This window comes from Brienomyrus brachyistius, unplaced genomic scaffold (assembly GCF_023856365.1).
Source record: "Brienomyrus brachyistius isolate T26 unplaced genomic scaffold, BBRACH_0.4 scaffold50, whole genome shotgun sequence".
NCBI lineage: Eukaryota > Metazoa > Chordata > Actinopteri > Osteoglossiformes > Mormyridae > Brienomyrus > Brienomyrus brachyistius.
In genome coordinates, this window is record NW_026042325.1 from 1,389,599 (window position 1) to 1,409,456 (window position 19,858).

The window sequence follows — 19,858 nt, forward strand, 5'->3', positions numbered from 1 at the left end:
AAAAACCCAACCTAAACATAAACAGGAAAACGGTTCATAGTAATTTAAGAAAACGTGATGTGTTCTCCGTTTTTAATCTTCATTAATCAGGCAAGAAAATACGAGCCAATCTAAAGGAAGAGGAGATGGTGTCAAATTATATTTACGGATCTATAAATGGTGTTTGGTTATGTTGAGATGTGGGAGACGCCAGAAAAGAGTTATTTACCGAGAGAAAATGGACGGGGCGTGATAGAGCGAGAGAGCGAGACGGAGCGAGAGAGCGAGGGATGAGGAAGAGGGATGGGCCGTGTTTGTTTTCATCTCTGAAGTATGAAAAAGAAAAAAGAGGTCGGATTGGAAGGAGGAATGAGAGAAAGTTTGCGCTGTGAGCGGCTAGGGGCCCGCCCACTGGCCTGCCCCTCCTCCCCCTGTCCTCCCCCCTCCGCACACCCGCCTGCCTCCCCTCTCCCCCGCAGAGAGCTCGTGCAGTTGGTTTGCTCCACTGTGTCTGTGAGGCAGGCAAGCCGAGCACGGGGCTGCTGCTTCACTCCCCTCCAGGCAGACGTGGAGCAGAGGGCCTGGGGATCAGTCCTGATCTGAGAGCTGGGAGAGGGGGACCTGGAGAGAGGAGCGGGGGGGTCGCAGTCACACGGACCGGGACACTTTTGGATCTGCATTGTTTTCCCCCGAGAGCAGAGACCAGCACGAGAGGGCAAGAAAGGAAGAGCAGAGGTCTCGCTCGTCCGGGAGGGGGGGGCACAGGAGTGGAGCATGTTCGACTGCATGGAGGCCGTGGGCATGGCGCCCCGGCAGCTCTTCCGCATGGGGGGCCAGGGGGCCTGCATGCTGCAGACTGGGAGCCCCTTCTTCACGGGGCTGGATCGCTTCGCCTGGACCGGCTCGGCCTGCGTTCAGTGTAAGTTGCCGCCCTGCTTGGAGGCTCTGTTCACCCTCATGGAAATGAGGTGGGGGGGTGTGAGGGGGAGGGGGGGGGGGGGGTATTATCGCAGTCAGGAAAAAGGCAGATTCCATTTGATTCCGCTTGGCGTCCTCACGTTGTGGTTTGTTTTTGTGCTGTTTTTCTGTGTGTTGGGGGGGGTGACTGAGGCTCTGCTCCGTCCCACTCGGGCATCACAGGGAAATTACTTAAGCTTCGCTGATGGTGACAGTGAATTTAGATCTCGACCGCATGGTGGGACAGAAAGGAAAAGTTAAAAGGCTGAACTGCTTTGGGAGGCCGTGTTGGGGTGGGGGACAGTGCCAGCGCCCCCCCCCCTTACGCTACGTGACTGGCTGCCGCTGTCACCCTCTGCATCTGCTGCCTTTTGCCCGCTGGTCTCTTCCTCCTTATCACTGACCTACGGGGTCCCATTTGCATACTTACATAACTCATATTTTAATGTCTCTCTTTAGTTAATATGCGTGGGGGGGGGGGGGGGGGGGGGGGGGGGGGGCATTTTCCAGTTGCCTGCTGCATGCATTCAAATTCCTTTGGAACAAAAAAGCTAAAAATAAATATATAATAAAGAGGAATGTCAGTGCTCTCTACAGTAACAAGCAATCGCTCTGGGAACGCCAGACTCCAACCCCCCCCCCCCCCCCCCCCCGCTCTCTCTCTCTCTCTCTCTCTCTCTCTCTCCAGTCTTTTCATGCTCCAAACAGCCACCCGAGCACCAAACTGGCTTTCCAGAATGATTCCAGGGGCCGGCTTGTCTGTGCCCAGGGGGCTTTGTCACCCCCCCCCCCCAATAAAGTGGCCCAAAACAAAAAATAAATATATCAGCCCGCAAAGGGCCCCCCCCTTCCCCCCGTTGGCCAGCGCCGTGGCAGATGCCCGGCCCTCTGCTGCTTGCCCTCTGCCTCTGTCTCTCGCCCAGCCGTGTATCTTCCATTAATCACGGAGACGCTGCGCCTGTCAGGCCTCCCTAATGAAGACAGATATGCTGTCAGGACGAGCAGAGCCAGCGGGGGGCACCGCGTGGGTGGGGCCCGGCCGTTTGTTTGCCGACTTACGGCTGCTGTCCGTGGGGGCGTTTAATGGAGCGGATCCTTCCCATTTGGCCTCTGTCTTGTTTCTAGGGGTGGGGGGGCAGCCTCTGTGAAAGAAAGTCTGGGAGGGTGTCCGAGACGGGCCCGCTGTGGGAGCCAGTGTCCGTTTCCCAGAATGCCCCATAAAACGACGTGGCGGTGTCACATGACTTCAGGCCGAACGGCACGGCCCAGCTGTCTTTGTCCTCTGTAAACGGGCCAGCTGACAGACCGCTCCGTTCGTGAGCGCTGGATGGCGGAGGCCCAAGCCCCCATCCCACACCGCGAAGCCACGTGTCCCACGGCACGTTTTTCTGTGGGGGGGCCGCTGTGCTCAGCAGCTTTGGCTGAGCTCAGTCTTTGTTTTCTGCTTTGCATAATCAGAACATCGATAAAATGTCCTGGAATGTCAATTTCATACTTCAAAAACAAACAAACGCGAAGGTGGGGGGGGGGCAGATGAGGTGTGCCTGCCTCTAGTTTCAGGTGCTAGTGGCGGCTTCACTCGCTCGCCTTCCCTTCTGCTAGTCCTGTTGTCCCTCTTGTTATGCTTTGCAAAGGAAGTGGACGTCTTGTGTGGCCTCAGAACCAGCGGCTCATCGGTCGTCTCGCGGGGACCAGGGTCCATGGGCTGGCGGTGGCGTCTGTGTCGCCCGGCCTCAGAGCCGAGCGCAGGGTGCTCTCTGCTCTTCCTGGTTTTTGTTTTCTGAGTCTGAGAGGTTCAGGACCTCTGGCTCCGGCAGCCTCGGTATCAGGGGTTACAAAGAGGGCTGCCTGTTTGTGTATGCGTGTGTATGTGCGTGTATGCATGTGTATGCGCATGTATGCGTGTGTATGTGCGTGTATGCATGTGTATGCGCATGTATGCGTGTGTATGTGCGTCTATGCATGTGTATGCGTGTGTATGTGCGTGTATGCATGTGTATGCGCGTGTATGCGTGTGTATGTGTGTGTATGCGTGTGTATGTGCGTGTATGCATGTGTATGCGTGTGTATGCGTGTGTATGTGCGTGTATGCATGTGTATGCATGTGTATGCATGTGTATGCGTGTGTATGCGTGTGTATGCGTATGTATGCGTGTGTGTGCGTGTGTATGCGTGTCTGTGCACATGTATGCGTGTCTGTGCACGTGTATGTGTGTGTATGCCTGTCTGTGCACGTGTGTGCGTGTCTGTGCACGTGTGAATGCGCGTCCATGTGGCTGTGTATTAATTACATTTTGGGAACCAATGTAATACAACCCCTTTCCAAAAAGTTGGGTCGTTGTGTAAAATGTAAATAAAAACACAATGTAATGATTTGCAAATCATATTAAGCCATATTTAACTGAAAATACAACTAAGGCAACTTGTCAGCTGAGTTGACACTGAGAAATGTTATTGTTTTTTGACAAATATATGCTTGATTTGAATTTTATGCCGGCAAAACGTTAAAAAAAACAGGCAATGAAAGTTTGGAAAAGTTGTGTGATGCTAAAACAAAACACCTGGTTGAATATTTCACAGCTAAATAGGTTAATTGGCAACGGGTCAGTAAGATGATTGGGTATAAAAAGAGCCTCCCAGAGAGGCAGAGTCTCTCTGCAGTGAAGATGGGCAGAAGTTCACCAGTCTGTGAAAGACTGTGTGGGCAAATAGTGCAACAATTTAAAAATTATGTTCCACAATGTAATATTGCAAAGAATTTGGGAATTTCATCATCTATAGTGAATAATATAATTAAAAGATTCTGATTTACATTTTACACAGCTTCCGAACTTTTTCATAAATGGGGTTGTAAAAACGTGTAATCTGTGAATGCAGTCAAAAAACTAAAAAGCCTTGCATTTTTTTTTGCTTACTTATGGTTAAGGTTAGGGTTGGTTAGGGGTTAAGGTTGTCATAGCTGGGATTAGGGCTACGCCCATAGAAATGAATGGAGAGTCCCCACAAAGATATGAATACTAATCTGGCTGTGTGTGTGTTTGTGCGCCGCGTGATTCCGAAAGCGCTCTGCGTCGGTCACACACTTCACCCTCTCAGATGCTGTGAATCAGACACATTTGCGGGCGTTGACTCAGAATGTGCCACCACTTCTGTTCTCAGTAAGATCCCACGGCAGAAGTGATACTGTTCAGATTGCATCTCTGAAATGAAGCACTGGCGTGTGTCAGCTGCACAATGACTCCTCTCCCTTTGAATGATCATCCCTTTTCAGTCCTTTCAATACCCAAAGGTGAAAACCCCACCTCTAATTGGGACGGTGGTCCCGGGCAGGGGTTGGCACCCACCCCTGTAAAGCGACGACCCAGGTCATTATTTTCCTCTTAATGGGAGCCTTTAATTATTTCATTATAATTACAAAAGACCCAATTAAGATTGTGAACGCCTGCAGGGGCAGGATTGTGAGAAAGGTGGAGGGGTGCAGAGGATTGAGGTGCGTGGTGAAGAGGAGTGGGGCCATATTTCTCCCCCCTTGATGATTTTAGCAGTTTCACCCTGACGCCAGCTGGCGACTGGGCTGATGTTATAATATATTCCCTGGCAGTGGAGTCCCACTTCCCCCAGGTGTCGAACAGTCAGAGCAGAGGCTGCGCAGATGTTTCTAGGATCTGTACAAAAGGACGTATGCAGTAGCATCCAGACAGATTTGCACATTTTAGCAAGGGAGGGCGCTCACCTTGGCATCATCTCGACGACAAGACTCCATGGGTGGGGGGTGGGGGGCAACGTGAGAACGAGGCAGGTGGATAGAGTCTACATTTGTGTGAAGGAGACGGGGATACTGGGAGACGCCGTCTTGTGGGATTTTCGTAGATTTTCCGGCGGGATTCCCTGCATGACAGTGGTCTGGCTTCTGCGCAGCTGCCTGGAGTCCACGTTACACGCCAGCTTGTCTCCCCGTGATTTATCACGTCTCTGCTGAGGAGTTAAAGGTGAATGAGGGGCCATTGCAAAAACGACAGGAGTCACTGGGATGCCGACTGGGGAGCTGGAGCAGGGTGTCTGAGCACAGCAGTCACGGGAATGAAACTTTCAACGGGGCCACAATGTCAACTGGACATCAAAATGGAGATGGATGGGAGGAGAGAGACGGGAGGGTTGGCTTTATGAGGGAAAGGTGGAGCCAGAGGGAGCAGGAAAGACAGTGAGGTGAGCAAGTGGAAGTAGGGGGTAGGGTGCCCGAGAGAGATGGATACAGACAGACAGAAGGATACAGAGAGACAGACAGACAGGAAGATAAAGGGATACAGAGAGACAGGCAGAAAGACAAACAGAGGGATACAGAGAGACACAGTGGTATACAGACAGACAAACAGAGCAATACAGAGAGACAGACAAACAGAGGGATACAGAGAGACAGAAAGACAGGGATACAGACAGACAGAGAAACATACAAGCAGGGGAATACGGAGAGACGGGCAGAAAGACAGAGAGATACAGAGAGACAGGCAGAAAGACAGAGGGATACAGAGAGACAGAAATACAGAGGGATTCAGAGAGACAGACAGACAGACAAACAGGGATACACAGAGACAGACAGGAATACAGAGGGATACGGACAGAGAGAGTGGGATAAACAGAGGGATACAGAGGTGGACAGAGAGACAGAGAAAGAAGGACATGTCTGTGCCTGACCCTTTAACTTGTGGGTTTGAACCCCCATATTTCTCTGCTTTTGAAGGTGCTTGCATTTCAAGGCTCTATGGATCAGTGATCAGCTCAGACACACAGCTGTGGGTGTTAGGCTGCTCCCCAGACCTCGAATGGTTAAACCTCAAATCACACTGTGGTGACAGCAGGAAGAATGAGCTGTTGGCCGCTACAGCGAAGGCCCTCACTGCTCTCACACGGGCTCCGAGTCCATCGGACTGCTGTGCTGGCTGTCCTTCGCACACCCCTTCATTTTAGTTGTGTAGGGGACAGGCAGCAGTTGCTTGATGAGAAGGAGAGCAAATGACAAAGTGAGATTGATGACTTCCGTTCCAACCCGGAGTGCCTCCCCGTGGACCTGCAGGGCACGTGCAGGGCAGTGGACCTGGGAGGGTGATGAAGAACGACAGCCAGGCACCGATATGCAGAGGCAGACAGACAGTCCGGGAGACAGACAGGCAGACAGGCAGGCAGGCAGGCAGACAGACAGGCAGGCAGGCATGCAGACAGACAGGCAGGCAGGCAGGCAGACAGACAGGCAGGCAGACAGACAGACAGACAGGCAGGCAGGCATGCAGACAGACAGGCAGACAGACAGACAGACAGGCAGGCAGACAGTCCGGGAGACAGGCAGACAGGCAGGCAGACAGACAGGCAGGCAGGCAGGCAACCTACTTTGCAGGACTTACGTTGGTCATCTGACTGGTACAGATAGCGATACCATGCAGACACAGTCACAGTGACACTCTCTCTCTCTCTTTCTCACACCCACAGACATGATTTCGGATAGTCATCTCTCAGTTTTTTGCAGACTTTCATTAATCTCTCCTCCCTCGTATTTACCGCATTTTACTGTTCTGATCACTTCAGCAGCGCCTTGCCCCTCCCGACCTCAGTTCCGCTCCTGCTGCCATAGGCATTCAGAAGCTGGGGGAGGGCGGATCCAGCTCTGAGCAACATGGCACTGAGGCCAAATGTGACTCTGTGTCTCCAAAGGAGCAGGAATATAAAGTTATTCTTTTTTTACAAGACACTTTGAAGGAGGAGGGCTGTTGTGTGTGAGCTGCCCGCCGATTCAGGTCTAACTGCATGCCATCGATACAGCCCATCCCTTCCTGTTCACCGTAAATGACACATTTGTGTCCATGTGTGCTCAGCTCTGTCTGCATCTGTCCTCTTTCCCTGGGAACCTTCATTCAGGCTTCGTCAGTGTGGGAGCCTCGGGCCTCCTTCAGTGCGGGAGTCTCCATATGGTCCTCCTTTGATGTGGTAGTCTCCATACAGACCTCCTTCAGTGCGGGGGTCTCCATATGGTCCTCCTTTGGTGTGGTAGTCTCCATACAGGCCTACATCAGTGAGGGAGCCTCCATATGGTCCTCCTTTGGTGTGGAAGTCTCCATACAGGCCTCCTTTGGTGTGGTAGTCTCCATACAGACCTCCTTCAGTGCGGGGGTCTCCATATGGTCCTCCTTTGGTGTGGTAGTCTCCATACAGGCCTACATCAGTGAGGGAGCCTCCATATGGTCCTCCTTTGGTGTGGAAGTCTCCATACAGACCTCCTTCAGTGCGGGGGTCTCCATATGGTCCTCCTTTGGTGTGGTAGTCTCCATACAGGCCTCCTTCAGTGAGGGAGCCTCCATATGGTCCTCCTTTGGTGTGGTAGTCTCCATACAGACCTCCTTCAGTGCGGGGGTCTCCATATGGTCCTCCTTTGGTGTGGTAGTCTCCATACAGGCCTACATCAGTGCGGGGGTCTCCATATGGTCCTCCTTTGGTGTGGTAGTCTCCATACAGGCCTACATCAGTGAGGGAGCCTCCATACGGTCCTCCTTTGGTGTGGTAGTCTCCATACAGGCCTCCTTCAGTGAGGGAGCCTCCATATGGTCCTCCTTTGGTGTGGTAGTCTCCATACAGACCTCCTTCAGTGCGGGGGTCTCCATATGGTCCTCCTTTGGTGTGGTAGTCTCCATACAGGCCTCCTTCAGTGCGGGAGTCTCCATATGGTCCTCCTTTGGTGTGGTAGTCTCCATACAGGCCTACATCAGTGCGGGGGTCTCCATATGGTCCTCCTTTGGTGTGGTAGTCTCCATACAGACCTCCTTCAGTGAGGGAGCCTCCATACAGGCCTCCTTTGGTGTGGTAGTCTCCATACAGGCCTACATCAGTGCGGGAGTCTCCATATGGTCCTCCTTTGGTGTGGTAGTCTCCATACAGGCCTCCTTCAGTGCGGGAGTCTCCATATGGTCCTCCTTTGGTGTGGTAGTCTCCATACAGGCCTCCTTTGGTGTGGTAGTCTCCATACAGGCCTACATCAGTGCGGGGGTCTCCATATGGTCCTCCTTTGGTGTGGTAGTCTCCATACAGGCCTCCTTCAGTGAGGGAGCCTCCATACAGGCCTCCTTTGGTGTGGTAGTCTCCATACAGGCCTACATCAGTGAGGGAGCCTCCATATGGTCCTCCTTTGGTGTGGTAGTCTCCATACAGACCTACATCAGTGAGGGAGCCTCCATACAGGCCTCCTTTGGTGTGGTAGTCTCCATACAGGCCTACATCAGTGAGGGAGCCTCCATATGGTCCTCCTTTGATGTGGTAGTCTCCATACAGGCCTCCTTCAGTGAGGGAGCCTCCATACAGACCTCCTTCAGTGTGGGAGCCTCTAAATGGGCCTACATCAGTGAGGGAGCCTCCATACGGGCCATGACCCTTCACATAGACCTCCTTGAGTTTGTACGTCTTAATGCAAAGCTCTTTCAGTTTGGGACCCTTCCTGCAGACCTTCTTGAATCTGGGAGCCGATACACAGACCTCCAGATGTCTGCCAACATGGTATCTAATATAGCGGATCCTCAGTATGTGCAGATATGACTTATTTTTTGCTCTCCTTTATCGAGTCACGTTCTTTTGGATCACTAGCTCCTGTTCAGACAGAGGCTCCAAAACAAAGGAAGACCCCCCCCCCTTTGTGGGGGAGGTTCTCAGGTGATCACTTAGCAGGCAGCTGTCAAAAGGAGCTGCCACTGTGTGCATTTAACCCCCCCCCCCCCACCAGCACCCTCCACTTCCTGGTGCTCTCCATTCTTTGAAGCCTCCCACCTGGGCCTGTTTGCCTGTGACATGCCCCCCCCCCCCCCCCACCAAAAAGGGCCCATAATTATAAGTGTACTCCGATAATCTCCATCTCTGTGCTATGCTGGGGACATGCCGAGGCTCAGGCTTTGGTGAGTCCCTGAATGTGCCTGGGGGTAGAGGTGGGGGGGCAGAGGAAACGAGGCAGAGGAAGTGAACAGGCAAAAAAAAATGGGTGGGGCCGTGACCACAGACTGTGACTCTACGCTGGTTGAGTAACTAGTGCGGAGGGTGACGTGGTCAATAGGGCAGCAGCAAGCAGATGCGGGGTGGGGGGGCGCTGGCACCGTGAACGTGGAGTGCAACACGTTACAGTGGTTACAGCATGGGGGGGGGTTGCTCGCCAGAGATGTTGACGCACATTCGCCTTGGTGACGCAGAGACTGCGGACGTCTTCCTCCGCCAGGTGTCACAATCGCCAAGAGTTTACCGCAATCGCCAAGAGTTTACCGCAATCGCCAAGAGTTTACCACAATCGCCCTGATGCCAAAAGGTAAGATAGCATCCAGAAGGGATCCCAGGCGCAGGGCCAGGAGTGGCATGCCGGAGCCCGAACAGCTCAGGAGTTAGCGGCCATTAGCCCAGCGGCCGTTAGCGTCGCCTGTCAGGTGACAGCGGCCCCGGATCGGCTGCGACCCGCGGGGCGGAATCCGAAGACGGTGTGCAGGGCAGGCCGGCCATGAGGGGGCTGGGGGAATGAGTCCCTTCTGAGAGCCACACAGCCGGACTGCTCAGGGACATGGGGGCGGTCGGAAGCCAAACTCACACTGACACATAGTGACCGCAGCCAGTCAAGCAGGAGATTAAGGGTAAAGCGATACTCGTGGACGGCCCCCCACCCCACCCCGCGGCCCCCTGATTGTAATGCAAATTTAGCCTCTGGCTGTGGAGCTGATAAGGACGGACTCAGGTTCTGTGAGGCAGCGACATGAGGGTGGGTGGGGGGGGTTTTCATTTAACGCATCTCACAAGTGACGACTGACATTTGTACAGGGAGTGAAGCTATAAATAAATAGTCAAAGAACCAAACAAACAAATAAATAAATTCAAATCTGTGTCTAACGCTAGAAGCAGTTTGAGGCTGCTGACAGAGTGATGGATTTCTGAGACCCCACCCTGCCGCCTGGACTCCCCCCCCGCTAGTCGCTGGCAGTCTCATGGTGCCCAGGCACGGTTGGCCCTTTCTTTGTGGCTGTTAGCGTAGCACACACTGAACGTGAAGCTCAGGTTACACTCCCCTCTCATTCTCGGCCTGCTGGAGGGGACTGACGCATCCCCCCCCCACCCTTTTCGACAGATGCATCTGTACGAGGACCTCAGAAGTTTCCCAAGCAGGAATGGCCTGGAGAGCCAGTGTACTGCTACTTGGGGAGAGCTGCGAGCTTCTCTAGATCTGGGACCTTAGACTATTATATTCTCCTTTAATTTGCTGCTGGCCCTTATTAGGTGTCCTCGTCAAAGGCAGGACTGAAGCCTGGGGCCCTGGTGTGACTTTCCAGCCCTGGGGGGCGGACCTTTGTCATCTATTTTTATTGAGTTCTCCCCTTGTCTTCTTTTTGAAGTCCTGCCCCGATGGCACTAAAAGCCAGAGCCCACTGAGAGAGACCCTGGTGTCAGAGGAGGGGAGGAGTTTATCGTCTCCAGGCAGCCGCGTGGTGTCCATCGTAGGGGTTGTGGGGGTGGGCGAAGTTAAAGAGCCTCCTGTTTTGTTTTTATGATTGTTTTTTACGGGCTTGGGAGCAGAGCCTACAGCTGGCAGCTTGAATAGCAGCTCGACGCGACCAAGTCCCCATAAAGTCCCAGTGCAGCGAAAACGGACCCCCGTCTAAGGGGTCTCTCTGGATTGGGGCCCCCTTTGAAAGCCGGGCCACGCAGCGGCCAGGAATTTAGGGCCAGGAAATAAGAGAAAACAAGGCGGCAGGAGGGTGGGGGGGTTCAAAGAGTGTAAAGCGGCGCTGAAAGCCGATTGGAGCAGAGGTGAAAGGAGGCGGGTCTGCAGGATATGCCGGGTCTGCAGGATATGCCGGGTCTTAACCTGCGGGGAAGCAGGAATGTGAGTGAAAAATATAAATGAGGCAGTAAAATGGCTAATGGCAAGGGCACAGCCTGTAACCCCCCCACGGCAAGGGCACAGCCTGTAACCCCCCCACGGCAAGGGCACAGCCTGTAACCCCCCCACGGCAAGGGCACAGCCTGTAACCCCCCCACGGCAAGGGCACAGCCTGTAACCCCCCCCACGGCAAGGGCACAGCCTGTAACCCCCCCACGGCAAGGGCACAGCCTGTAACCCCCCCACGGCAAGGGCACGGCCTGTAAACCCCCCCACGGCAAGGGCACGGCCTGTAACCCCCCCACGGCAAGGGCACGGCCTGTAACCCCCCCACGGCAAGGGCACAGCCTGTAACCCCCCCACGGCAAGGGCACGGCCTGTAAACCCCCCCACGGCAAGGGCACGGCCTGTAAACCCCCCCCCCCACAGAGTCACGGGAGGGTGAAGACAAGCCACTGTCTTCACGCCCAGGTATGGAATGAGGAAGTCAGGGAAGGCTTAGCCCACCCCCCCACTGAGGCACCATTAAGGAGCCTGTCTTATCAGCATACCTATCAGAGTCTCAGCTAATTGTTTGTGTTGTGCCACTATCTCCGTTTCTGTCAATCAGCACTATCACACCCCAGCCTCTTAACTCAGGGGAAGGTGTGTGTGTCTGGGGGGGTGGGGTCATGTATATATTACATTTTGGGGACCAGATTTCCCAACAATGTGATTAAAAACTTGCTATTTTTTACATTGTGGAGACCCTTTTCTCAGTTCCCACAAGGGAAAACTCATCTTCATAAAAATGTTTTTTCATCCTAAATTTGATCTCAACCAAGGTTTTTTTTTTTGTTTAAAAACATTTTTTATTTTGTTTGGCTACTTATGGTTAATGTTCGGGCCGGGTGGGGGTGAGCAGTGCACTCTTCACCCCCCCCTACCATTTCACTCTTGCCATTCATTTCTTGATTAATATGAAGGAGAAAAAATATGCAGCGATGCAAAGTCTCCCCTCCCTGTCAGAAGTCAGGTGACACTGATTTTCCATCCCCTCTGTCACCCCCCCCCCTTTCTTCTGCAGCGGTGGAGACGCAGAGCACCAGCTCAGAGGAGATGGTGCCCAGCTCGCCATCGCCACCCCCCCCCACCGCGAGTCTACAAGCCCTGCTTTGTCTGCCAAGACAAGTCGTCCGGCTACCACTACGGCGTCAGCTCCTGTGAGGGATGCAAGGTGAGGCTGTGGGGGGCTTTCCGGTGCCTTCTGGGCCTGACACCCAGCACTTTTTGGACGTGGTGACCCCTCCTCCCTCCCCTTCCCCCTCCAGGGCTTCTTCCGGCGCAGCATCCAGAAGAACATGGTGTACACCTGCCACCGGGACAAGAACTGCCAGATCAACAAGGTGACCCGCAACCGGTGCCAGTACTGCCGCCTGCAGAAGTGCTTCGAGGTCGGCATGTCCAAGGAAGGTGAGGAGCCACGCTGGGGGTTAACCCTAACCCTAAGCCTAACCCTAACCCTAAGCCTAACCCTAAGCCTAACCCTAACCCTAAGCCTAACCCTGAGCCTAACCCTCGGGGCAGTAGGTGTCCCGCCGCTGCCTAAATGGATGCTACTGGTCTTTCGAGTTCCAGGAACCGACACTCTGACCAGGCTCACAAGGTGTTTCTCAAGAGCCTAGATAACGAGGAGTTGGCAGCACGTAGGAGGCTGGGCACATGGCACCAAAAGGGTTATGCCACAGGAAATGGCGAAGGGGGGGTGAGCAGAAATGCTGCGGTTTCGAAAGCCTGTTTCCGCTGTCTCTGCCCGAAGCTGCCCCACCGTCGTCCTCGTGAGCTGCGATGTCACAAGCCAGGGGAGGTGCCTCTCCTTTTCCCGGGAAGCAGCACTTCTTGGGGCTGGGGGAGGAAGTGCGTCAACTCATCATCGGCGTGACACGACACCCCCCGCCCTGCCCCCCCCCAGGGCACGATTAGATCCGCTCCTTCGAAAACTGCGAGATTCTGAGAAATGCCAGTGGAGGAAATGAGGCCTGCGGCCACCTGCAGGCCCGTCGGTCTTTACTGGCTCAAAAAGGGCACCGACGGCCTCCGTGGGCCTGCTGCTTAGTCCTGGTGCAGCTGGATGGGGAAGTGGGACCAACCCGCAGTCTGCACTGGTCTGTGGACTGGTCAACGGTCCCAATCAGCCGTCTGCCAGGACGCGGCGTGTTGGTACGGGATATGTTCGGCCGGGGGGGGGGTCACATTGTGCCTGTGCTATTACTGCATATCCTGAGAGGAAGGAAAGAGGGTGGGGGGCGAAGCCTTGCCGGCTGTGAGACGCGTGAGACGGGATCACGGAACACAACAGTGGGAAGCAGAGAGATCGGACAGGGGCTCAGGGGGACGGAAAATGTGGGGGGGGAGCAGGATGGCGATCGAGGTGGCTGCGTTTCACACGTCAGTGGGCCGCCCTCGGAGCCCATCCACGATGGCCACTACGGTCAGGGCCTTGTAAACCAACATCCCCCTCCCCGCACCCTGTAGCCGTGAGGAACGACCGCAACAAGAAGAAGAAGGACGTGAAGGAGGAAGCTGTGCTGCTGGAGAGCTATGAGCTGAGTAGCGAGCTGGAGGAGCTGGTGAGCAGAGTCAGCAAGGCCCACCGCGAGACCTTCCCTTCCCTGTGTCAGCTGGGCAAGTACACCACGGTGAGCCTGCCTGCCCGGCGCTGGGCCCCCCACCCCTGCCACGGGCTCGCCATCCCTCACCTAACATGCCACCCCCCCCATTCCTCTTGCAGAACTCCAGTGCAGACCACCGGGTCCAGCTGGACCTGGGCTTGTGGGACAAGTTCAGTGAGCTCTCCACCAAGTGCATCATCAAGATCGTAGAGTTCGCCAAGCGTCTGCCTGGCTTTACCACACTCACCATCGCTGACCAGATCACCCTCCTGAAGTCAGCCTGCTTGGATATCCTGGTATGTGGACCAACCCTCCCACCCCCATTCCCACCCTCTGAACCCCCCAGAAGCACCAGCCTGTTCCTGCTTCTTACCAAAATGTCTCCCCCCGCAGATGCTCAGGATTTGCACCCGCTACACGCCCGAGCAGGACACCATGACGTTCTCGGATGGGCTGACCCTGAACCGCACCCAGATGCACAATGCTGGTTTCGGGCCGCTCACCGACCTGGTGTTCGCCTTTGCCGGTCAGCTGCTGCCCTTGGAGATGGACGACACAGAGACCGGCCTCCTCAGCGCCATCTGCCTCATCTGTGGAGGTAGTGCAGCCTTCTTGAAACCATATGAACACAGAGTATTTAGAACAACAGAAATACAATCCAAGAACACGCCCATTAATTGTCTGCAATAATGTTGTAGTTGTGTTTCTAATTTCAGCGTTTAGGTTCAGTCCTATGGACTTTAAGCCTAGATGTTATTTCCCTCACCTCCATGTTTATAACCATGCCTGCCTATGATTGGCCGATCTTGCTTCCTAACTCCCTCCTATGTCTGTTGTCAGACCGCATGGACCTGGAGGAGCCGCAACGTGTGGACCGTCTACAGGAGCCCCTGCTGGAGGCCTTGAAGATCTACGCTCGCCGCAGGCGGCCCAACAAGCCACACATGTTCCCGCGGATGCTGATGAAGGTGACGGACCTCCGCGGAATCAGCACTAAGGGTGAGGGCCCCCGAAGGCAGAGAGAGCCCACTGCAGCGTGAATGCACACACCATGGCTTGGTAGCTAACCCAGCAGCTGCTCCGGCTTGTGTTTGTCACGCAGGGGCGGAGAGAGCCATCACACTGAAGATGGAGATCCCAGGTCCCATGCCGCCGCTGATCCGGGAGATGCTGGAGAATCCCGAGGCTTTTGAGGACGGTACCACGCAGGGCGGGGATGCCGCTACCCCCGCTGTCCCCGCCCCTACGCCTGTGAAGGTGGAGAAGCGGATGGAGGCCGGCGGTCCAGATGATGGCTTTGAACCCTCCTTGGATGAGGAAGATGAGGACGAGGATGAGGACTGCGGGGATGAGGAGCGGGACAGGGGTGCAGACAGCGATGGAGAAGCCTGGGCAGATACTTCGAGGAGGGCCCAGACTGGCCGGGCACAGTGAAGAAGCTCCACCTGCCTTTCTGCAGCCTAACCTCATTAACCTGCCCCCCAGTACAAACACGTACATTCCCCACCGTACCTGCAGCTCCCTCTGCCGGGGAGGGGTCTGCTTGTACAGACAACAGGGGTTCAGTCATACCCCCGGGGTAACAGGAAGACAGGGTCAGGGAGAGGAAGACAAGGTGTGGAAGCTCATGGAAGCATCTCAGACACTTGCTGTGGGGATAGAGGGTGCAGGTTTCAGGGGGAGGGGTAGGATTTCCCCGAAAAAGTCTCCATCTCTCACTGTTTATGTGCCCGTTTTGTCGGGTCCAGGCCACATGGCACGCATGCTGTGTGCCACTCGGGTGTCACCTACAAAGCCATCGAAGAACTGGGCCCACATACCTTGGGACTTCCGAAATATTTTTTTTTATTTGACATGTATTAGACTTTCTATCATTTGATACCTTTAGGGTATATATATGCACTATATACCTGTCTGCATATATTCTGTCATCTTGGGTGCTTCCTGTTCTTCCTTTTGGTTGCGATCGAAAGGTTTCCAGATGTCAGACACAGAGAGCGGTGGCAGATTTTAGCGTTAAACCAATCAGGAGGCCCCTCCAGCACTTCTGTTCTCTGGACACATGCGACTCGTCGCCGATGGGGACTCGTGGAAACGCAGTCACCCGGCCCGTACAGCCGGACAGGCGTTAGGGTGGCGCCACGTCGCCGATGGGGACTCGTGGAAACGCGGTCACCCGGCCCGTACAGCCGGACAGGCCTTAGGGTGACACCACGTCGCCGATGGGGACTCGTGGAAACGCGGTCACCCGGCCCGTACAGCCGGACAGGCCTTAGGGTGACACCACGTCGCCGATGGGGACTCGTGGAAACGCGGTCACCCGGCCCGTACAGCCGGACAGGCCTTAGGGTGACGCCACGTCGCCGATGGGGACTCGTGGAAACGCGGTCACCCGGCCCGTACAGCCGGACAGGCGTTAAGGTGGAGCCACCTGGTGGATCGACGATCTTGTGCCAAAACGCGGCGGTTTAGACATCCGGAGCCTACACCGCTGTCAGGGACATCGACCGACCCCCCTGCCCCCCACCCATAAGGCTGCTCACGCCAGCAGTATTCTGGCTCTAGATGGACAAGAACCTCCTTCTTGGGGCATGTAGAGATAGTTGACTCACAAGCCCCCACCCCACTGTGCTGTGTTCGCTCCAACGCGCTCGCAGCACCTTGGTGACCCTTTGAAGGAAGGTGTTGGCGGTGGGGGTGGCAGTACACTGGATACAGACACTGCCGCTGACAGTGGACAGTAAATGTCGGCCATTACTGAAGCCAGGGAGCCCCAGACTCCACGCTGAGTGGTGGGCTGTGGGATACACGTGCCCATACAGCCATAATTCAGAGGTTCCTCCCATGTTCGGGGCTCGTCCCGCAGGCCCCAACGTGGTATGTTAGTGGGCCGTCCCTCTCACTTCCCACTGAGACCATCACTAGCTCATTTCCTTCTGGTCTCCTTTGTAGAACTGAGTGATTTTGATTCGGTCGGGTGCACAGAACCAGCTACATTCATCATCGAGCCATTCGGCGAGGAATTACTCCTCCTGCACCCGGCAGGTGGTTGGTTTGTGGGATCGCAAAAAAACACAATGCAGGTGATCATCCTATGAATTCTATGCATGGGCGGGGGGGGGGGGGGGGGGGGGGGTACGTGTCGGTCGATGGATAGGAGACAGCCATTTGAGATTCTCTACCTGTACGTGTGTCTGCATGTGTGTGATCATTTTGGTGCTTTAGTCAGATGAATGTTACTTTAAGACTCCTGCTAAATAGATAAATAGGTAAAAAAAAAAAGATAAAACATCCGTGAAGGCCTTCCTGTCTTCTAAACGTGGCCGCTAGGTGGCGCCACACTCCGGTGCCTGATGTGACATTTCTCTACACCTGTCTGTCATTCTGGGGTGGGGTTAGGGTTCTCTTTGTTTTGCTTGTGCTATCAAACCTTATCATGTTAAAAGAAGCCATTTTTTTACAGGGAATGAGGATTCTGGGGCAATAAATAATATTTTGAGTGTATTGTTAATATTGCTTCAGATTCTTTTCGTTTACTTTCTTCCTAATTTTTGGATTCTCTAACCCTTCCTCTGCACAAATCTGGTGTGTTTGGTGGAAGCAAAGAAAACAAAATCAGCCAAAATCATCTAATCAGCCATTCTGAGAGTCAGGGAGGCAGCAGAATCCCCCAGCGTTGTTCTGTCATTTCGGAAGCCTTCACTGTCTTGTAACTTAAGGTTCCTTTGCAGATAAACCTATAAAATGGTATTACTGAGTTGCCTGGGTGTTTACAAATGATGTTGGCCCACTCGGCATGCTTCCCTGGGCACGTGCCCAACATAGATCCACAGCACAGCACAAAACAGCCACTGGTTCACCTGCTTTACCACCAAGTCACTCCTAGAGATATGTCTGTAACGCTATTCTGTTAAAACAGCAATATGTGATACGCTGCAGTATCTGAAAACGCTACAGATTAAGCACAGCTCTTTCTAAACTGATTGCTCGGGGCTCAGAAACACGTGACTGCTGGCTTCAGTGGCTGAAGATAATCCAGTTCCCGTTTCTGAAATTCCCAGAGACAGGATATGCGGACAAAATCCAAACAAAAAGCTAAAAAGTCCAAGTCCACGCAATGGTTCTCAACATGACAACCATAGCACAGAACTGAGCTACCCAGCTTTTTGTTTTCAATGGTCCGTACCAGCTGCCAGTCTGTCCCTCTCGCTCAAAAGATCAGTAAGATTATGCTTGAATGAATGTGTTTTGCATTTTCTTCTATTTTGGACAAGATTAAATGACCGGAGAAAGCGGCAAACGTGCGCATGCGCAGTGATTTTGTGAGTGAGCGCTGACCTGGAGCGCTGGTGTATAACAAAGCCGTAAGCTGTGCAAAGTGCCATCGCATTTAGTTTGATTTTAGTTAAATCAAGTCAAGGACCACACTGCATAAAACCTAAACTGATGTGTGTTTTGAATTCAGTTCCACTCTGTTCAACACACCTGTTTAAACACACTTCAGTCAACAGCCGGAATCAGCTTTAGAAACGTAATTTTGTAACTTATGATATGTACCTATGTATTCTTGTTTTTATGTACTTTTCTATAACTATCAATATTTTTTTTTTAAATAAAATTTGAGGAATGTCGGGGTTTTATAACGGTTGGAGTCGCATTTGAGAATGTACCAGACATTGTTCACGGTTCCCATCATTACTGTTTTACTAAAGCTGTCTTTTTTCATATGTGAGAAGCGTTTGCTAAATTAAATGAAAATAAAAAGGACTACAAATTCAGGGATTTGGAGAAAAAAAATAAATGTTTTTTTTAATTGCTTCTAAGCAATATGAATTCCCGAGTTCATTCTTCTGTGAATTCCTCTTCTGCGTCTTCGGATTGTTGCAGTAAAACCAAGCAAAGTCCTCACCGCTTTGTCGCCTATTTGGAGATGCATCGGATTCACATGTATGCCTTTGGCTGCAGCCTGCCGTGTTTGTGTTCAAGCGTCAGTGTTCCGCAGACCGATAAAGACATTTCCTGTCTTCCGTATCTCCTCTATACCAATGGAAAAAGCAAACGCTCATTTTGTTTATAGTGTTTGAATTGTCGTTTTATATCTTTTCTGGCAGTTTCTCAAATTGAATGTTTTTTTTTTTATAAAGAAATATTTCCGCGAGGAATGTGTCGTGTTTTTCCTATTACCATGATTTTTGCATTAGTGTTTGCGCGAAACGTCGGAGAAAGTTACATTCCACGTTATCTCCATTCATGATTGCCAAGCTGTCTCATTTGTTAATTACTTGAGGATAGTACCGGACTACGCCTCCAGGGGGCAATGTGGTCACACAAATAACGTGATCTGCTTCGCCATGCCGCATGAAGGACTTACCAGAAAGAGACTTTCATGTCATGAGTGACGAGAAGATAGTGGGCACACTTTGCGTCTAAACGGTATAATTTCGAGAGCCCTTTATCCTTCTACATTACAACTTAATTGGGATTATATGCAAAACAGATTCTAGTCTTCGCAAAACAACAGCAGTCATATGAAATATGTTCCTCATCGTCTCAGAAGGGCAAAGGATTCCGTGTGAAATTAAACACATACCATGATCCCTAAGGTAACATGAATCAACACAGCGGAGCCTAATTCATGGCTGGTTATAGAAAATGCTAAATCACTTACAGATTATTCTTACAGTAATGGAGGCGCGAGCTTTAAATAGTAAAAACATGTATAAACCTATTATAACTCTTTCTGAGCCCTTTCTGTGATCTGACAGGCTGCAGAAAGGGCCAATGGGGAGCAAAGCACGTCCATCCGTTACCACGTGTTTAGACGGAGGTCCGAATTAGCTACCATGGCTAAAGCCACAGTAATGAATGTGTTATATGTTCATTTAAAAATATTTTCTGTTCATTCGTATAGTCCTCCGTATCGTGATTAATTTCAGCCATTAACACCGGGTTTCTTTTTTTAATGAAAGTCTGTATTTGTTGCTAACTGATCGTTTTTGGTAGCATATGTAGTTTAGACTATATATATTTCATCTCTCTGGTTTTTGCGCCTGTTTAAAACTCACAGAGGTTCCTTCCCTCTCGGCCACCGTTAACAAAAGCTAGCTTTAAAGTGTACTGATTGTATAAGTTACACATTATCAACAAACAAGCTGATTCACATGGCCGTAGTGCCCGTTTGTGAATGCCGCCTTCTCTTAGTTAGGGCAGTGTATCCCTCCGCGTATCCACCCTGCCTGCAGCCTGTACCTGACAGCGATCGATGCTGGATGGATATCCAAATATGTAGGCCTATCTTGTATTCATCTCCAGTGTTTAATGGGCTATTATATTCAAATAAGCATTTTAGAGGAGAAAAATAGAGTACAGGAAAAATATATCATTTAAA

At 52.5% G+C, this 19,858-nt stretch overlaps 1 protein-coding gene across 1 annotated transcript; it reads left to right on the top strand.

The window, feature by feature from the left end:
* Window positions 1-7: 7 nt before the first annotated feature.
* On the top strand, window positions 8-18,297 carry LOC125723649 (retinoic acid receptor gamma-A-like). Its single transcript, XM_049000448.1, is given in 9 exon segments — window positions 8-898; window positions 11,886-11,941; window positions 11,943-12,035; window positions 12,130-12,271; window positions 13,334-13,497; window positions 13,590-13,766; window positions 13,864-14,068; window positions 14,311-14,469; window positions 14,573-18,297. Coding segments are annotated over 9 exon segments (1,473 nt in total). The 5' UTR covers window positions 8-753; the 3' UTR covers window positions 14,905-18,297.
* The last annotated feature ends 1,561 nt before the right edge of the window (window positions 18,298-19,858 follow it).